The sequence below is a fragment of the Microchirus variegatus genome (assembly GCF_963457635.1).
Source record: "Microchirus variegatus genome assembly, chromosome: 19".
Taxonomy (NCBI): Eukaryota; Metazoa; Chordata; class Actinopteri; order Pleuronectiformes; family Soleidae; genus Microchirus; species Microchirus variegatus.
The window spans coordinates 11,389,865-11,406,978 of NC_139820.1; the positions used below are offsets into that span (position 1 = coordinate 11,389,865).

The 17,114-nt window shown below is 40.0% G+C and overlaps 1 protein-coding gene across 1 annotated transcript; it reads right to left on the reverse strand.

Moving 5' to 3' along the window:
* Positions 1-1,500: 1,500 nt before the first annotated feature.
* On the reverse strand, positions 1,501-16,861 carry stx10 (syntaxin 10). Its single transcript, XM_083906483.1, has 9 exons — positions 16,812-16,861; positions 16,290-16,365; positions 11,417-11,510; positions 8,962-9,056; positions 7,787-7,849; positions 5,868-5,969; positions 5,225-5,331; positions 3,974-4,068; positions 1,501-2,719 (listed from the first exon to the last, which is right to left on the reverse strand). The coding sequence occupies exons 1-9, from the start codon at positions 16,844-16,846 to the stop codon at positions 2,643-2,645; spliced, it is 744 nt and encodes a 247-aa protein (XP_083762609.1). The 5' UTR covers positions 16,847-16,861; the 3' UTR covers positions 1,501-2,642.
* Positions 16,862-17,114: the final 253 nt, after the last annotated feature.

A 17,114-nucleotide genomic window follows, 5' to 3' on the forward strand; every position in this document is an offset into this window, starting at 1 on the left:
TACAATCTCAGATTGAGTATTTCAACTCACCAGAGTCATGGAGCATGGCAGAGTGGTGGTCAATATGTGTGACCAGTACACAGACACTCCTTATGGTCTGGTCAATAAAAGGGCACACCAAAATGTGGACTTTTGTCACTTGTCAATATGCTACAGATGTTCGAAATTACGAGGGAGCGTGCCATTGGCATGCTAAGTGCTGGGTTGAGCGTTACAGCTGTGGCAACACAACTGAATGTGCATCATTCCACTGTCAGCCGCCTGTGGACTCGTTTCAGAGAGACTGGAACGACAGCGAACCGTGCACATGCCTGCCGGCCACGTGTTACCACACCCACTCACGACCGGTACATGCGGCTCCAGCACCTCTGTGATCGGTTCCACCCATCGACCAGAACTGCAGGTGAGACTGTTGGTCTGCAAAACAGGCGGATTTCAGTGCAGACAGTCAGGAACCGCCTGCGGGAGGTGAATCTCCGAGCATGTTGACCACACCAGGGTATCGACCTCACAGCAGCCCAGGAGAAACTGATCCTAATGCTCGCAAATTAAAGTAACTTTATAGACAAAGATGTACTGTTATTTTTGGATAGTTACTCTGTTTTGTCACATAACAATGACTACTAAGTTTTTCTTTGTGCGTTTATATTTTTGAGTGTAGTTTTATTTTCCCTCACTGGTTGATTAAAGATAACCACAATAAAAGACAATCTAATATGAAAATGACTAACAAACATTCCTTTACACACAAAAAAACAACACACTAAAGCATCAGAGTTGTTCAATGTGTAGTGCACTGCAACACCCTAATGTGGGCAATGTTACCCGCCATGACACAAAGGAATAACATGGCTGAAAGCCCCCCAGCAGAGGGAGCTGTAGGCCTTAATCTGAGATCTGTGTCGCTACATCCTGCCCAGCAACTGTTCTTCCACTCATCAGCATGCTTTTCAAGAACCTGGTGAACCCATTTGCCCTGAGCCAAGGTAGTCACTCAACGACTACTGTAACCGACAGTCTCAGCCAATCATGTGCTCAAACACAAGCAAGTGGTGTGAAGGCAGCTGGCTGCAGATAGAAGGAGAAATGATCAGAATCAGGAGCATGAAACAAATGACCAGACCCCTTCAAACAAGAGTGGTCGGTAGATGAGCCAAACCAGCATGTCCTGTCAGTGCAGGGTGGCCTATGTGTTCTTGTTTCGACCATAAACACACCACAGCAGCTGAATTCAGAGGGGACTACTTGTACTTGTGTGGCTGAAATGTGCTCGCCAGTAAAAATCGGCTGCAAAAAAACCTGCAGACTACATTTGACTGCTGGTACTTCATTCTTAAAGTGAGTCACACAGGCACATAGACGTTCTGCACAATTCATGATGGTATAAAAATAGATTTAAGGCAACACTGAAAAAACCCACCCCAGCATCTCCTCCCTCCCCTGATGCTTTGATCCACTAAAAACACAAATGAAATTGATATTTATCAGGGTCCAAAACTGACTGTCCAAAATGTGGCCGTTTAACCTGCCAAGAATCAGGGTTCACTTGCCAGCTCATATAAATGTGTCACATCAGCTGTTTTGTTCCCATTTTCCTAAACCATTCATCTTCCCCAACTGTCTTTTTTATTTTTCTATTTCTGTAACCTCTCAGAACTACCTGCTTACAAAATAGGAGGAGTTTGTGGTTCATTTTCAGCAGTAAACTGTAGGCAACTGGACTTGATTGAGTTTACTTTCAAATCCAGCCAAGCCTATAGCAAACTACTGTTGATGACTGAGAACATTTGTGGTTCAGGTATCAGTATGCCATCAAATAAGAAAAAAAACAACCAACAACTGCTGTTTCCAAGGTAATTACATGGCCTAATTATTGACAAAATATGCAACATTCATGTCAGGAAATAAATATGACCTATGTGACTATATTTATCAGTGAAACTTTTCTTGGTACTGAGCCTCTGTTTTGGTAGTCGGCTTTGTCTAAATTGCTTTACCCTGTATAAATACATTCCACATTCAAATTGGGTTGTTTTCTATGTTCATTTGATCATATTTAACTGTTAACTCTTTTCTCACAGCTCCAATTCAGAGCATCCTTCACATGACTTCACATTACCATGAGTTCCACTTGAGCAGTAACAGACGCAGAGAGTTACGAGCTGTGTTTGTTTTATGTGTCCAACTGTAGGTGACTCTCTGGTTTTACTTCCAAAGAAAGCCCTTTTCCTCCTGGACACATAAGTAACTTGATGCATAAATAATTTTACATGTGTGCTTTCATGAAGCACTTATTGGATGTTAAACCTTAATATACTAAAATGTATTTTCAAATGTGTTTTTATCTTGGCAGCACCCGCTTCCTGTCCTTCCCCTTCAGTACCATTATTTCATCAATAACAGAAATGTACCGATACAAAAAAACATAAAACGGGTGGGGTTACACCAGCAGTGTATTTCCCCACCAGATGTATTTAAAGCAGAGAGAAGAGGATACAATCTTCTGTCTGGACACCACCAGATCCTCCTCCATGTGAACAGAAGAAGAGATGGTGGGGTGACGTCGGTCTTCCTGTATCCGTCCAACTGTCATCTCAGGGAGGAGTTGGTGAGTGTGGTCGAGAGGTCAGAGGTCACTGATGTCAGAGCGCAAAGAAGAGGATGAGGACCACGATCATGATGGTGACCAGCACACCTATGGCACACCACTGCCTCCGACCTTGGACAAAACAGAAACAAAGCACCATTATTATTTAAACACACAGGTTCATGCTAAATCTTTAGAAAATATTATGCAGTTGATTTTCTAAATCATGGCCCCTTGATGTTCTTTAACGCCAGGACACACCAAGCTAAACCAACAGCTGTAGTGGCTCTCGATGCCTCTGTTTGGGGTGATGGGAAAATATTACACAAATAAAATACAGCATAAAATTGTTTAAAAAAATTGAGAAATTAAAAAAAAAAAAAAAAAAAGGAGAAATGAACAGAAATGTAAAATACAAGTCAGCTTTTTTACTAGTTTGGCTGGCCATGTGACCTATATTAAGAAGCGACTTATATATCAAAAATATACTTCATCTATGACCACGGAGGGCACCGTCCACACTTGTGACATTTGAGCACTGCTACTGCGGCACTAAAAAAACGACATGGCTAAACTATAAAGATAGAGAGAATGCAGATAAAAATGGCACCAAAAAGAAAAAGCTATACTGTGGGAACTAGAAAGTATGAAGCCAAAAACAGTAATTGAGCAGCAGAAAGAAAGTTTGGAGTGAGTGAAAACCTCGTCACGGACTGGCAAAAAGCAGAGGTAACTCTGAAGCCCAATTTATACTCCTGTGTAAAGTGCTCTTTGTAGGTTACGCAGAGCCTGTCGGAGAGCCTCTGCAACGGAGACGGCAAGGGCTGAGATTGGTCCTCAGGACAGGCCGAGCTAACGCTGCTCTGTGCCGGCCACTGTGCGCACCGAGCGTCCACAGAGGCGGCGCTGTTCACCGCCGACAACGTCGCTGCCAAACTATAAACACATCATATCTTAACACACACAGCACATGTTTAGACTCTAAATGGCCAATTTCTCGCCTCAAATTGTCTTAAAACCTGCGTTCCGTGACACAGAAAAGTGAGAAACGGCCACTGTTTCAACAACAACAGTCTTTCTCTCTCAGACGCCATTGCTCACTGTAGCCAAAAGCACAACAACCTTGCGTAGCGAACCCTACTGATCGGGGCGGGAAATTGCAGTGCGTATCTGTCACTGCGACGGAGAAGTATGAAAGCTCAAAGGGTCTCTGTGGTTACGCAGTCGGATAACGCATTACGCAGTCGGAGAAGTATAATGTGGCCTTTACTCCTATGAAAAAGATTAAAGAAGGCTAATCGTGGGCATGTAAAGGTAGCAATAGTGTTGATGAAGCATTGGCACAATTATAAACAGACAAACATAATAATTCAAACAGTAACTTACTACTCGTCATGTGAGACACCTTCTCCAGTTTCTTTAGGACAGAGTCCATGCGGGACGAGGTCTGGTCCATCTCATCACCAAAATCACCTAACATACTGAATATTAACAAAACAAGGTATCATTTTAATTTTACAGTGTACAATACCAAAAACAAAACAAAACAAAAGAAAAAAACAAGACAAAAACACATGCTGTGTGATTTACTAATAATTTAGAACACACATTACAGGATATTTCCACCAGGGGGCAAACAGCACTCAGATCATAGAACTACTGAAACACTGGTTAGCTTGCATGTCTGATGCCACCTGCACACACATATTGTTATTGTCTCTCATAATAATGAAAATGTGTGAAATAACGGTTAAAGGTAAACGTTTACAGCACAATAATTGACCATCCAATGACTGTCACAGGAACCAGAAATAAGAATCAACAGCGTGTACAACCAACCATGTTGCAAGCTGGTCATGGTTAGGGTTGCAAAGGGGCAGAAAAATTTTGGTAAATTTCCATTCCATTTCCAGGTTAAGCTGAGGAATTTTGGAAATATTCCATAGTGGAATCTTTCCATGGGAATAATGGGAATTATGGGATTTAATGGGAATTTAGGGGAACTAACAGGGAAGTTAGGGAAGGGCTGGTCCCCAACCACTGGTCCGTGGGTCATTTGGTACTGGGCCGCACAGAAAAAAATAAATATTTAGTTTTTATTTTCAAAAAATGACCGGATTCTCTCCCATGTCACATCATAGTTATGGTTCAATGAAGCCCCAAAAAACTTGCAAGAAAATGAGAAAAAGGAGTTTGAGCGGTAACTCCCAACGAGCAAAAACCCGCAAACTGCGAAGGAAAGGATCCGCGACCCATTTCTGACTAAACCAGGTGGATCGAGCTTGTCAGTGTGAGTCACAGTTGGCATCGTTTGTTTTAGTAAAGATTATGCTTAAATATACTTTCCCCAACTATATTTAAGTTCCCTATGAAGAGCCAACCTACAATTTTGAAAATTCCTAGTTTATTCCCATGAAAAGTTTCCATCTTTGAAAATTCCCCAAATTTTGCAACCCTAGTCCTGGTACACGGCTGTAACCACAGCTCTTTGTGGTTACTAGGTGACAATAGCTAAAGAGCTTCTACAATGCCCATTACCAGTCGTGTGAGTGCTACGTGTAAAAGATGCTTAAATGTCTGAGGAAGTGCACAACCAGCACACCTGACAGATAAAGGTGTTTGCGTGTGTTCACTCACACAGCCTGCTCATCAAGCTCGTCTCCAATACGACCTGACATGTCTTTGAGGACTCTGATGCTGCCGGACACCAACTCCAGCTGCTCGTCCTGCTCCTGCACGATAAGCTACTCAAACACACACAGTAGTACCCTAATGGCATCACTTCTTGCTGCTTTTTTCACATCAAACATGTCCACCATACACACAGCAGTAAATGTTTTAATTTGAAAGGATTCTCTTAGAGCTGAAACAGTTAATCAATTACTAAATTACTAAATTAATTGTCAACTATTTTGATAATCAATAATCGGTTTGAAGCTTTTTTCATTTCTGATTGGTTTAGCTTCTTAAATATTAATATTTTCTTCCTTTTTTTTGCTCTACATAACAAATAATCAATAAAATTGAATTAAAACAAGACATTATGGACAAAACAAGACATTCGAGAACATCACCATATCCATTGACAAACACAGATCAATGCTTTTTCACATTTTATGGTGTCGATAAATCGATTAATCAAGAAAATAATCGACCGATTAATCGATTACAAAAATAATCTCAAGGCATTTTTGACATATAATGTTCACAAGAACAGGCTCGATGGATGGACACAAAATTAGACAAAAAAACAGTAAAGTTACATAAAGACCGTCCATACCTGCTGTTGTTCCTGTTGCTCCTGGAGGTATCTAGAGTTAGCAGACACAAGATGAGCTTCCAGACCTGTTGACCTTTCCTGGGCTGAGGCGGCCAGCAGAGCCTGGACACACATGGCATGAGGTTAGCAGAAAAATCACACGTGCATGTATATCTGTGTATTATGATAGTAATAACTGTGTTGAGCCCCGTACAGATCTTATGACCCTTTTCCACTATGGCCCCGGCTCGCCTCACCTCGGCTTAGGTTGCATTTCCACTACAAAAAAAGTAACTGTCCAACATGGGCGGAGTCACTGCCCGGCTGCATGAAACTGCTGTGACTTCATTGACTTTGTTTTACACGCACACACAAACGAGTGACTAGTAACTTGTAAATAAGTTGTTTTCAGGGCAACTGAATCATTAGAATCAGTGAATTAAAATATGTGTTCAGTACTTTCTCCATGACCAGAGCACAGATCCATCTGACAGTCACTGGACTGAAATACAGCGGCAGGGTTTGTGATGCCGCAATCAGCAGTATAAACTAAGTCACAGCAGTTTCATGCAGCCGTGCAGTGATGATTCCACCTACGTTGACTAGGTACTATTTTGTAGTGGAAAACCAAGCTAAACTGTGCAGAGCAGAGGCAAGGCGTGCTGGGACCATAGGTGGAAAAGGTGCTTAAGTGCATCAGTTCACAACTGGCATTAAAATGTGTCCTGACTCCGGCGTGTTGGAAAAAAAGAGATGAGAAAAGCTCAAGTCAATCAATGCTCTTCTCTTGCTGCTGCACAATGAAATAAGATTTTAAGCATTTGAAGAATAAATCATGTTGACCACTGTTAATATTGTGACAGTGTGTAGCGGAAACATCTATTGCCTCCTGCAGACTTCTGAGTAATTACCATAACAGTGTGGTCTCTATGACCTACCTTTCTCCCCACCGCCCACCCACTCACACACATTCAGAGAGAGAAATAGAAAGAGAGAGTGTGACAAGTGATGCTGTCTTCTGATATGTGTTTCTAGGGTACTTTGTTGACTTAGGTGTTGTATATCTGTGTTTAACATAGTATAGGCTACATGCACAATGGAACTTCCACCTAGCAACCGTGGCTGCTCGTATGCTGGGCTGCTTCCGGTGTGTTGCTGTTGTGATTTCCCAGAGACGTTAGTGAAGTGCTAAGTAGTCGAGTAAATTTTATTAGAAATGAGCGGACTTTGGATACAAGTCTTGTAACTTGTGCTTATTAATTACTTATATAGCGGTACGACTTAAAAAAGAAGAAACGTTTAATCTGCAGACGAGGACATATAAACTCAGATGTCCTCGTCCCACCGTACCCTCACCATCCATTCGGCTTGCACAGACACATCCACCGGAAACCTAAGAAAGTTTATCGTACTATTGTACCGAGACAAATTTGTATAAAGGAGTATGCAACAATGTAGGGCTGACGCTGACTTTTTGATACACCTGAGTCTCAGTGAGAATTGTTTGCAGAGAGAGGAGAAGCAGGGTGCTTATATTTCTGTTGACCGCTAACAGCTATTATACCATCATATTGCCAATTTGTGCAAGTATATCCGCACAAAATGTATGTACAAAGTACGTGTCAGTGTCAGAAAGGATAAAATACACACCTTCAAACTGCAATAACGGCTCCATTTGGATTAAGCGCGTAGGACTGAACCCTGTGTTCCCCCTCTCTACGCATTGACGCAAAATATTCATGTCAACAAATTTTTGAAGTCGACTAGTCGTCCCAGCTCTAGTTGTAACAATGCAGTAGTAGTAACACTACTGAAAGGGTACAGGTACGTTCCACAACATAAATGTTCTTTTAATCCCAGAGACACTAATCTGTATACATATTGTTTTCATTTTAAAATGAGTATGTTGTAGTGTGGATAAAGCCTGAATGTTCACCAACCTCTCTGCTATTCTTCTCTGCCTGAGCCACCACAGAAGGACTGGACAACTGATCCTTCATCTCCTGCACACAAACACACAAATGATTAACACCTGTAACTTTACAATAAATAATAAAATATAAGGTCACGCTCAGCTTGGGTCAGCTTCAGAAAATGTATTGATTTACATGTCAGCAAAGTGTCTGAGAAAGTATTTTGTTTGTTCTCAGTAAATCTATTGTTTGGCTCAGAGGATTCAATTCCTTTCAGGTCTATTTTTAGGACCGTACCTTCACTCGCTAAGGCTTTTGTTAGAAAATGACTCATGTTTTCCACTGCGTCTGCAGCATGGACAGAGGTTCAATTCAGCCGAGTCAGGAGCTTTAACAAAAGCAGTGAAAGTAAAAATAACAGACAGATGACGATTGACAATCAATTCTCTGTGTCCTTTTTACAACAATACTTCAGTGGAAATAGACAAATTACTGTGGTGTGTTTCACTGTTGGGAGATGTTGCTTTCACTGATGTTTAAAGTTTGACTTCACCTTTCACCACTGGCAACACAATTTTAAAGTAAATCACACAATGACTGCAACAATTATCAAGTGACTGACTAGTACATTACGGTTTGGGCTTCTTAAATGTTCATGTTTTCTTCTTGTTTTGCTCCTCTATGATTTGCCTCAGACCACATTTTTAAAGTAATATATGTCTAGTTAATATGTGAAGCAAACATTTCTTCAAGAAATGCAAGATAGATTTTATTTAGCATCATGTGTGATGGTAGAACTCTTGCCTTTGCAGCAAGAAGACCCGGGTTCCTGGGTTCTAGCCCCGTTGGGACAACTTCGGAACAAGGGCCTTTCTGAAAGGAGTTTGCATGTTCTCCCTGTGTGTGCATGGGTTTTCTCCGGGTTCTCCGGCTTCCTCCCACAGTCCATAAACATGCGATATGGGGATTAGGTGAATTGGTCACTCTAAATTGACCGTAGGTGTGAGAGTGTGAGTGAATGGTTGTTTGTCTCTATATGTGGCCCTGCAATGGACTGGCGAACTGTCCAGGGTGTACCCCGCCTATCGCCCAATGTCAGCTGATATAGGCACAGCACCCCCCGCGACCCTCTGGTGGAGGATAAAGCGGTAGATAATGGATGGATGGATGGATCATGTGTGATGGTTTGTGTTGAAATGTACCTGGACAGATTTCCTAGTTCTCTCCACAAAGTCTCTCCTCTCCTGCAGTTCATTGTCTCCGAGTCTGAACTTCCCTGGATTTGACTCCACAATACCTGAAAGAGTCAAGGGTCAAACGAACCAGACAACACATCAGATGACTCATTTTAAAACACCTTTAAAAATATAAATTAACTGTAGACTACAGCAATGTTGTTAGCCCTGCGTCTCTGACGCAAATAATTCAGAAGGGGCACATTTACCTCACAGGCTTCAGTCTGTGGGTCTAATTTTAAAAACTTTAGCTTAGACCAGGTGTAGGTGTGGGTGTGTATACTTGCAATAAATAAACATGACATCCATCAAACCTGAACAGAAGAGAATATGTGCCCCTAAGAAGTCTGTTTAAGAGACATTTTGCCATGTTATGTCCTGTTGGAGGGACATTACTATTAGCTTAGTTAGACAAATATAAGATCTACATTTAAAGTGAATCAGAGTAATATAAACAACTTAAAACTTAAAACAAATGTTGAATAAGAACTGTCTTTTCTTCTTATAGAGTTCTTGTTTTCCTCATTGTCTATTTGCATGTTGAATATCTGACATAGAAGTGAGTGGAGAAGTGATAACTAAGCATGTGAAAGATGCATATTAATTACAGTTGTGCTCATAAGTTTACAAACCCTGGCAGAATTTACGATTTCTTGGCCATTTTTTGAAGGAAAATTAATGATAACACAAAAACTTTTCTTTCACTCATGGTTAGTGGTTGGCTGAAGCCATTTATTGTCAAACAACTGTGTTTACTCTTTTTAAATCATAATTACAGCTCAAACTATCCAAATGACCCTGATCAAAAGTTTACATACCCTGGTGATTTGGCCTGATAACATGCACACAATTTGACACAAATGGGTTTGAATCGCTATTTATAGTTATGGCTATTATTATTATTGTTATTATTATTATTATTATTATTGTTATTATTATTATTATTATTATTAATAATAATAATACAATTAAATTAGTGGGTGTGTATAAAAGGTCAATGAGTTTCTAGACTCCTGACAGACCCTTGCATCTTTCATCCAGTGCTGCACTGATGTTTTTCGGATTCTAAGTCATGGGGAAAGCAAAATAATTGGCAAAGGATCTGCAGGAAAAGGTAGTTGAACTATATATAACAGGAAAGGGATATAATGCACTGCTGATTGAGAATGCCAATCAGCAGTGTTCAAACTCTAACTAAGAAGTGGTAAATGAGTGGTTCTGTTGAAACCAAACCACGGTCAGGTGGACCAACTAAAATTTCAGCCACAACTGCCAGGAAAATAGTTAAGGATGCAAAGAAAAACCCACAAATAATTTCAGGTGAAATACAGGACTGTCTGATAAAATGTGGTGTGGTTGTATCAAGATGCACAATAAGGAGGCACGTGTACAAAGATGGGCTGCATGGTCAAGTTGCCAGAAGAAAGCCATTACTATGCAAATGCCACAAAGTATCCCACTTGGAATACACCAAACAGCACAGAGACAAGCCTCAAACCTTCTGGCAAGTCATTTGGAGTGATGAGACCAACATTTAAGTTTTTGACCACAACCATTAACACTACATTTGGAGAGGAGTCAACAAGGCCTATGATGAAAGGTGCCATTCCTACTGTGAAACACGGTGGTGGATCGCTGATGTTTTGGGGATGTGTGAGCTACAAAGGCACAGGACATTCGGTCAGAATTGCTGGTAAGATGAATGCAGTAAGTTATCAAAAAATACTGGAGGTATGTAAACTTTTGATCAGGGTCATTTGGATAGTTTGTGTTGTAATTACATATGTATATATGTATTACAAGAGTAAAAATAGTTGTTTGACAATAAATGGCTTCATCCAACCACTAACCATGAGTGAAAGAAGTGTTATTTGTTATTTTTGTGTGAAATCGTAAATTCTGCCAGGGTATGTAAACTTAAGAGGACAACTGTATGTGTGGTCAGCCAAAATGACAAACCAAAAGGTCATCGAAATGGGATAAATTTTCCCTGGAGCCCATCTAAAGGACCACCCTTCGGTCCCGGGACACAGTACATTGACAACTGAAAAATCACTGATAAAGTGTCTTTTATCCTTTTGATTTGATCCTGAGACTATATTGAATATTTATATTAATAAAATTCAGCTGAACCCTGTTATATGAACAGTTTTAAACAGTGTTAAATTTAATTTGCTAGTGGCAACATTCTAATATACAAAACAACAAAAACAGTCTTGAGTCAAATCCAAAAGAGAAGTTCTACTGTCAAATGGAAGCAGGTCATCCCTCCTCTGCCTGTTTTTTCCTGACGACTGAAAGTCTTTTCATATTACAGATCTATGTTTAACTACCATGCAAGTCAAACTGTTCCACTGTCTATAAGAATAATAGGTCTTCAAAAGTTGAGGGAAACTTTCTTATTTTCTCACTGAAAGGATACTGATGGTTTCACTGAGATCCTCCAGGTCCCAGTCTATGGCTCTCAGACAATTCCTCAGTTCATTAGCACTCCAGTCCAGCTCATCCCGACTGACCTGAGAGAAAAAAACACTAACTATACACGAACATAAAGAATAAACATTCTACACTGCATAGTCAAAGTCAACACAGTCAAGGCAAGGCATGTAATATAGGGGATCACTATCAATGTGTGCCATTGCATGGTGTTCTCAGTCTTACCATCACTAAAACTAAAAAAACTAATTTAAGCCAAAAACATGTCTGTATTAGCTTCAAATGTGTTATTCTATTGTTCTAAATGACACTCAAATTTGCCTTAGAAATGTAAAAGTCACTCAATATTGTAGGCTTTGTATAAATATGTATAAGTTCATGTTTTAACAAAACATTTATTTTTCATAAGTGTCACAGAGATTTTTGATTATCAGGTGAGATGACCAGTGATGGAACCCCTGGAGTCAGTGATGAGTTAAGTTGAAAGATTTTATTGAATACAGCTCAGATCTGAGGAGAAGTTGCAGATCATTGCAGATTCTGGTGAGCAGCGTGCCAGGTCTGATACATATAGTTAGTAAGCCTTGAGATTGTGTATTTGGTCCAGATGCCTGGCAACTTGGTATCTAGGGAGGAAACCTTGAAAAGGCGCCTCGCTTGTGTCTTATCATAAGTTATGGCTGTTGAACACCAGGTTTGGTTATAAGTATATGTGAGAACTTAGATATGGCTGACGTTTAGAATGTCATTTTAAACACATAGAGTATTTTGCAAAAGTTTCAGGCACCACTAGCTCTGTTGTCTGTCAAATTCTGTGATCATTGGAATTTGGAATGAAGTGATGCAACTTAAAGCTGGTCTTATATATTAGTGAGCTGTCAATGAGTTTAAGGGCGCTTTCACACCTATATTTCGATTGCTTTGGTCCTTACCAGCCGTTGTTGCATGTTATGTTGCAATGTTACAATCTAGCGAACAGACGTGGGTACGGTTTGCTTTCACATATGCATATTTCTAAAGGAACCAAAATAGACAGCAAAGACCAACGGCACCCCCGAACCCCCGATTTCCACCAGGCACGTCACCGCCCCGGAACGTATGCACCGCGGTCACCGGGGCTGATCGCTGGCTCGCTGAATATGGTTGATTGGCTAAGATACCCTCATGGCAGCGCTGTGCTGCCGTAAAGTGTATGGTGGGGGATTGACACTGGGCAGAGGACGCATAAAGTCAGAGCCTTCCTGTAATCCTGTATTTCATCTCATACCCATAATGCATTAAACTAGGGCTGCAACTAACGATTATTTTAATAATCGATTAATCGGTCGATTACTTTTTCGATTAAATGGTTAAAAAAGAGAAACATTTGTAATTGCCACATCTTTATTAAAAAACGGAACATTTCAAATTCACAGTGCAGACTAAAGTGTAAAAACAACAGGTTATTGCTCCAACGTCTCTGAGCTATCAAAAGTAATATTAAATTATTAAAAAAAACACAAAAAAGCATACAATGTATGATATACATACATTTACAGAAGAGACACATTTTTATAATATTAAGTAATTTATTTATTTATTCTCACACAGGTTTAAGTAAACATGTACTTATTTATACTCATTTAAGTAGATTTAATATGTTGATTTTGACCCTGTGTCGACAAAATGTTCGACCTCACTTGACTCTCACCTGCTTACTACAGAAAATGTACACTTGAAACTTACTCATTACATTATACCATCATTGTAGTATGTAAACTTGTTTTAAATAACTTACAGCCTTAGCTGTAAGTGCTTTAAAAAAGGGGGAAAAGATGAAATACAGCTTAAGCTGTAAGTGCTTTAAAAGTAGAATAAAAAAAAGTCACACACACATTAACCAGCTAATGTTTACGTTAGTTTTATAAACTGTTCATGTTTGTAAAGCTGAATAATGAATAAATTAACCCACTAAACGAGAAACATGAGAGACTAATGCTACATGTCCTTACTTCCTTACTCCCTTCCTTCCTTCCTTGTCACGGATGACTCCGACATTTTTTCTCCGACGTTTTCTTTTTAGGTGCTGGATCATCACCGTGGTTCTCCCGTGCCATGCCATTTCGCTCTTGCAAAGATTGCAGCTAACACACTTTTTAGGTTCATGAATGGTAAAATGTTCCCACATGGGTGAACGGTTTTCTCCGCCTCTGCCATGTTTCAAGTCTAAAATATAAGCTGTCGTTCACTCGCTTATTCGCGCCACTATTTACGCGCAAGCAAGGCTCGCTGTGGGCGTGCATGAACCAGCATGAAACAGTCGGCATCTGTAAACAGTTCCGTGCCTAGGAGTGACATATTAATCGCGCGACTCAACAAATCGATAATTAAATTCGTTGCAAACGCTTTTAGTAATACATTTTTAGCAATCTTATTGATTCGTTGTTGCAGCCCTACATTAAACTCTACCGTTTCGTCCCATTTGGTTTGGTTGCTTTCACACCAGAGGAACCGTACCAAAGTAGATCAGATAAAGACCACCCATTCAGGCAGGTCTCGGACCGGTTGATTTGGTGTGCACCAAAGTACCGAGATTTCATTCACACCTACGCAAACAAACCGAACCAAGGGACCAAACATGTTTGGTGCTCACCAAATGCTGTAGGTGTGAAAGCACCCTTTACTCATGCAACATGTGTACGTAATTCTCAAGCATGTCTTCAATAAACCTGGCGTAATAGACGTTTTTTTACAGCAGATATTTCTTTAAATGAAATAGTAGGACAAACACAGGATTTATCAGTAATATTAACTAAGGTTCCACTCCAGTATTAACAGAGCTGTGTTATTGTTCAAGTGTAAGGGTAGCAGTGATGGGACTAACGGTGTTAGTAACGCGTTAGTAATCTAGCGTTATGATTATGATTTCTACAGGCTAACGGCTTCCACGGGGCGGGGTGGAAGAAATAATGCGCTGAGAAAAGACGCTAGTGCGAAGTGCAACTTTAGCTCAAGTCTGCCAGTGGATACTGACAGTGTGGGGCAGTGTGGAAAAATCCACGATCACCAGCGGGTTAGGAAAGGCTGGACTACTGCGTGATGAAGAGAACAACAACGAAAGAGAGACTGTGTCTGACGAAGTCATTCTGAAGCTGTTCTGAAGTCCGACACTGAAGAAGACGACTTCAGTGGTTTTAGTATGCATCTTTCTCGATGAAGATAGACGAAGATAGAGGAAGATTCAAGGAAGAAAGTACTTACATTATGTAAAATCTGACTGTTTTTTCTTTCTAATTTACACTTAAGAGTAAATATATTTATTATTTATTTTTGGTACATGGCTTAACAAGCATAATTTAATTTTGCTTCGTTGTGGCCTGTTGAGGTGCAATAAATAAGTTAAAAAGTTCCAAAACATATATTGTGTTATTTATATCAATCCACTCTATAAGCATAGTAATTATAATATCTAAAATAATCCATCACATTTTATTGGATGCTAGTCTAACTTTCCCACAGCAACGTTAAAATAGTTTAGATTTGTGCACTGTGGATTTCTGCTTGTACTGTAGTGAGTGTCCATTTCATTATAGTATTCAGATTTATCATAAACATTTGAACATGCACACATGTTTCCGTCAAAATTATTTGACACGTGAGTATTTAAAAATTACTTGAAAGTAACCCAATAGTTACTACCAAAGTACCTACCTACTTTTAGAATTTGTAACTCAGCAACTACTTTAGTTACTTTCTGGGAGAAGTAACTAGTACTGTAACTAGTTTTTTAGAGTAACTTGCCCAACACTGAAGGGTAGAACACGGTAAATATTTGACACCTGTAGAGGGTGTTTTTTTTCAGATGTTTTTTTTTAAACAACAAAAAACTGCATACATATTTTCTTGATGTGTTCCAGTAAAGTTAAATAGAAATAATCATCCTCTATTGTCGTTATAGCATTTCTCGCAGTCGAGAGCGATTTTTAGAAAAAATATTATTATTGGCTTTTAAAGCTGCACGTGATGTGTGGCAGTGTCTGTGTGACTACACTGAGCAGATAGAAGCAGAAGCAGAGAAGAAGAATGCACAAATTATGGCAGAAACAGACGAAGAGGCTTGAAAACTCCGACCCAAAGTTTCCAAAGTTTGGGAACATTTCACTGAAAATAAACTAGCGAAACATGTTAAATGCAATCTCTGTGAAGCGCAAAACTCTCATTCCATGGTAGCACTACGGCGATGCACGAACACCTTAAACAACGACACCCCGGAGCCGATGTATCATCACATACTGTATAGAAGTGAGTTCACAAATAACGCTGATACCTCGTAAATATTTTTAGATCACATGCTAATTTATTAATTAACCATCAGCCTATGATGCAAGTACATAATATGTTTGTATCGTATGTCTATCAGTCGGAAAATCATGGAAGAGGCTTGCGTAACGCTAGTTCACTTACGTTAATACGTACTTTACGGCAGTAATCGGTGCCACAAGCGAAGCTGCTTTGACATACTTAATTTCAGCACGTCGATACTAGATATTATAGTGAATTGTAAACCTCTTTCACTTATCAACTGTGTGATTTTGAGCATATTAATTTGATAACTGCAGCTGTAAGAAATATGTGATCATTTGTTTCAGGTACTTAACTGTGATAAATGTTGTGTTATTAAAGCACACGCATGAGTCCACTTTATGTAGGTTAAACAGAAGTCCAAAATAGGTGATAATGAAAAAATAATAGATTAGTCAAAAACAAAAATTAGTTGCAGCCTTAGTGCAAGTACCAGGTCTGAACGGGGCTAACATGAAACTCAGTGGCTCCCAGCGCCAGGACAGTGATGATGTTAGAGGAGCCTCAGCTCTGCTCACCTGTGTCCCTTCCTGCAACAGTTCCTCCCACCTGTCATACAGGCCTCGAGCACGAGACAGGGCCTTCTGCACCTCCCTGGACACACACACACACAGGAAAGACATCAACATGTTAACTGTTAGTAGCTGTTAGCTCTTCTAACTTCACCCATCACACACATGGTTGCTGGGTTTCAGGATTTGCTCCGCAACTACGCCCCTACTTTAACCAAAACAAATACCCGGAGCTGCGTGTCGCATCCTCAGCTAATTTACCACATGAAGGCAGTACCGCCGTCTCATGCGGAAACCACAATAAAACAAAAGTAAATAGCGAGACATCACTCTCGTTCGTCTAACAAACACAACCACATCGACTGGTGCTAGCAAATAAGCTAGTTAGCTTAGCCGTTGAGCTAACTTTGGTATTTTATCGAAGTTTTTATGGAGGTAATATCATGTCATATCATGCTTCGATGGTATAACCGCTTCACTCGGCTCGAGACGAAGCTAAGTTGAACGCTTAATGTGTTAATTCATCACCCTTTCACAACGAAAAATGGATCCTCCACCGACATGATGCTCTCTTCCGCTTCCCTGTCAGCGCATGCGCTCTTCTCCCACAACCCTCTGAGCGTTTGCTCCTGATAGTTTATGTAAAGTAAATAAACAAGAAACGAGAAGTCTTTTATGACAGAAGATTGTTGTCTACATCTTAACCAGCAGCATTTCACAGTGCACTAGATACAAGCCAATATCACTAAGAAACCATCATTTCTTTATAAGAATGAAATACTGAATTATATAGTTGTTGTTGTTTGCATATTATTTTGACCACAATAAATA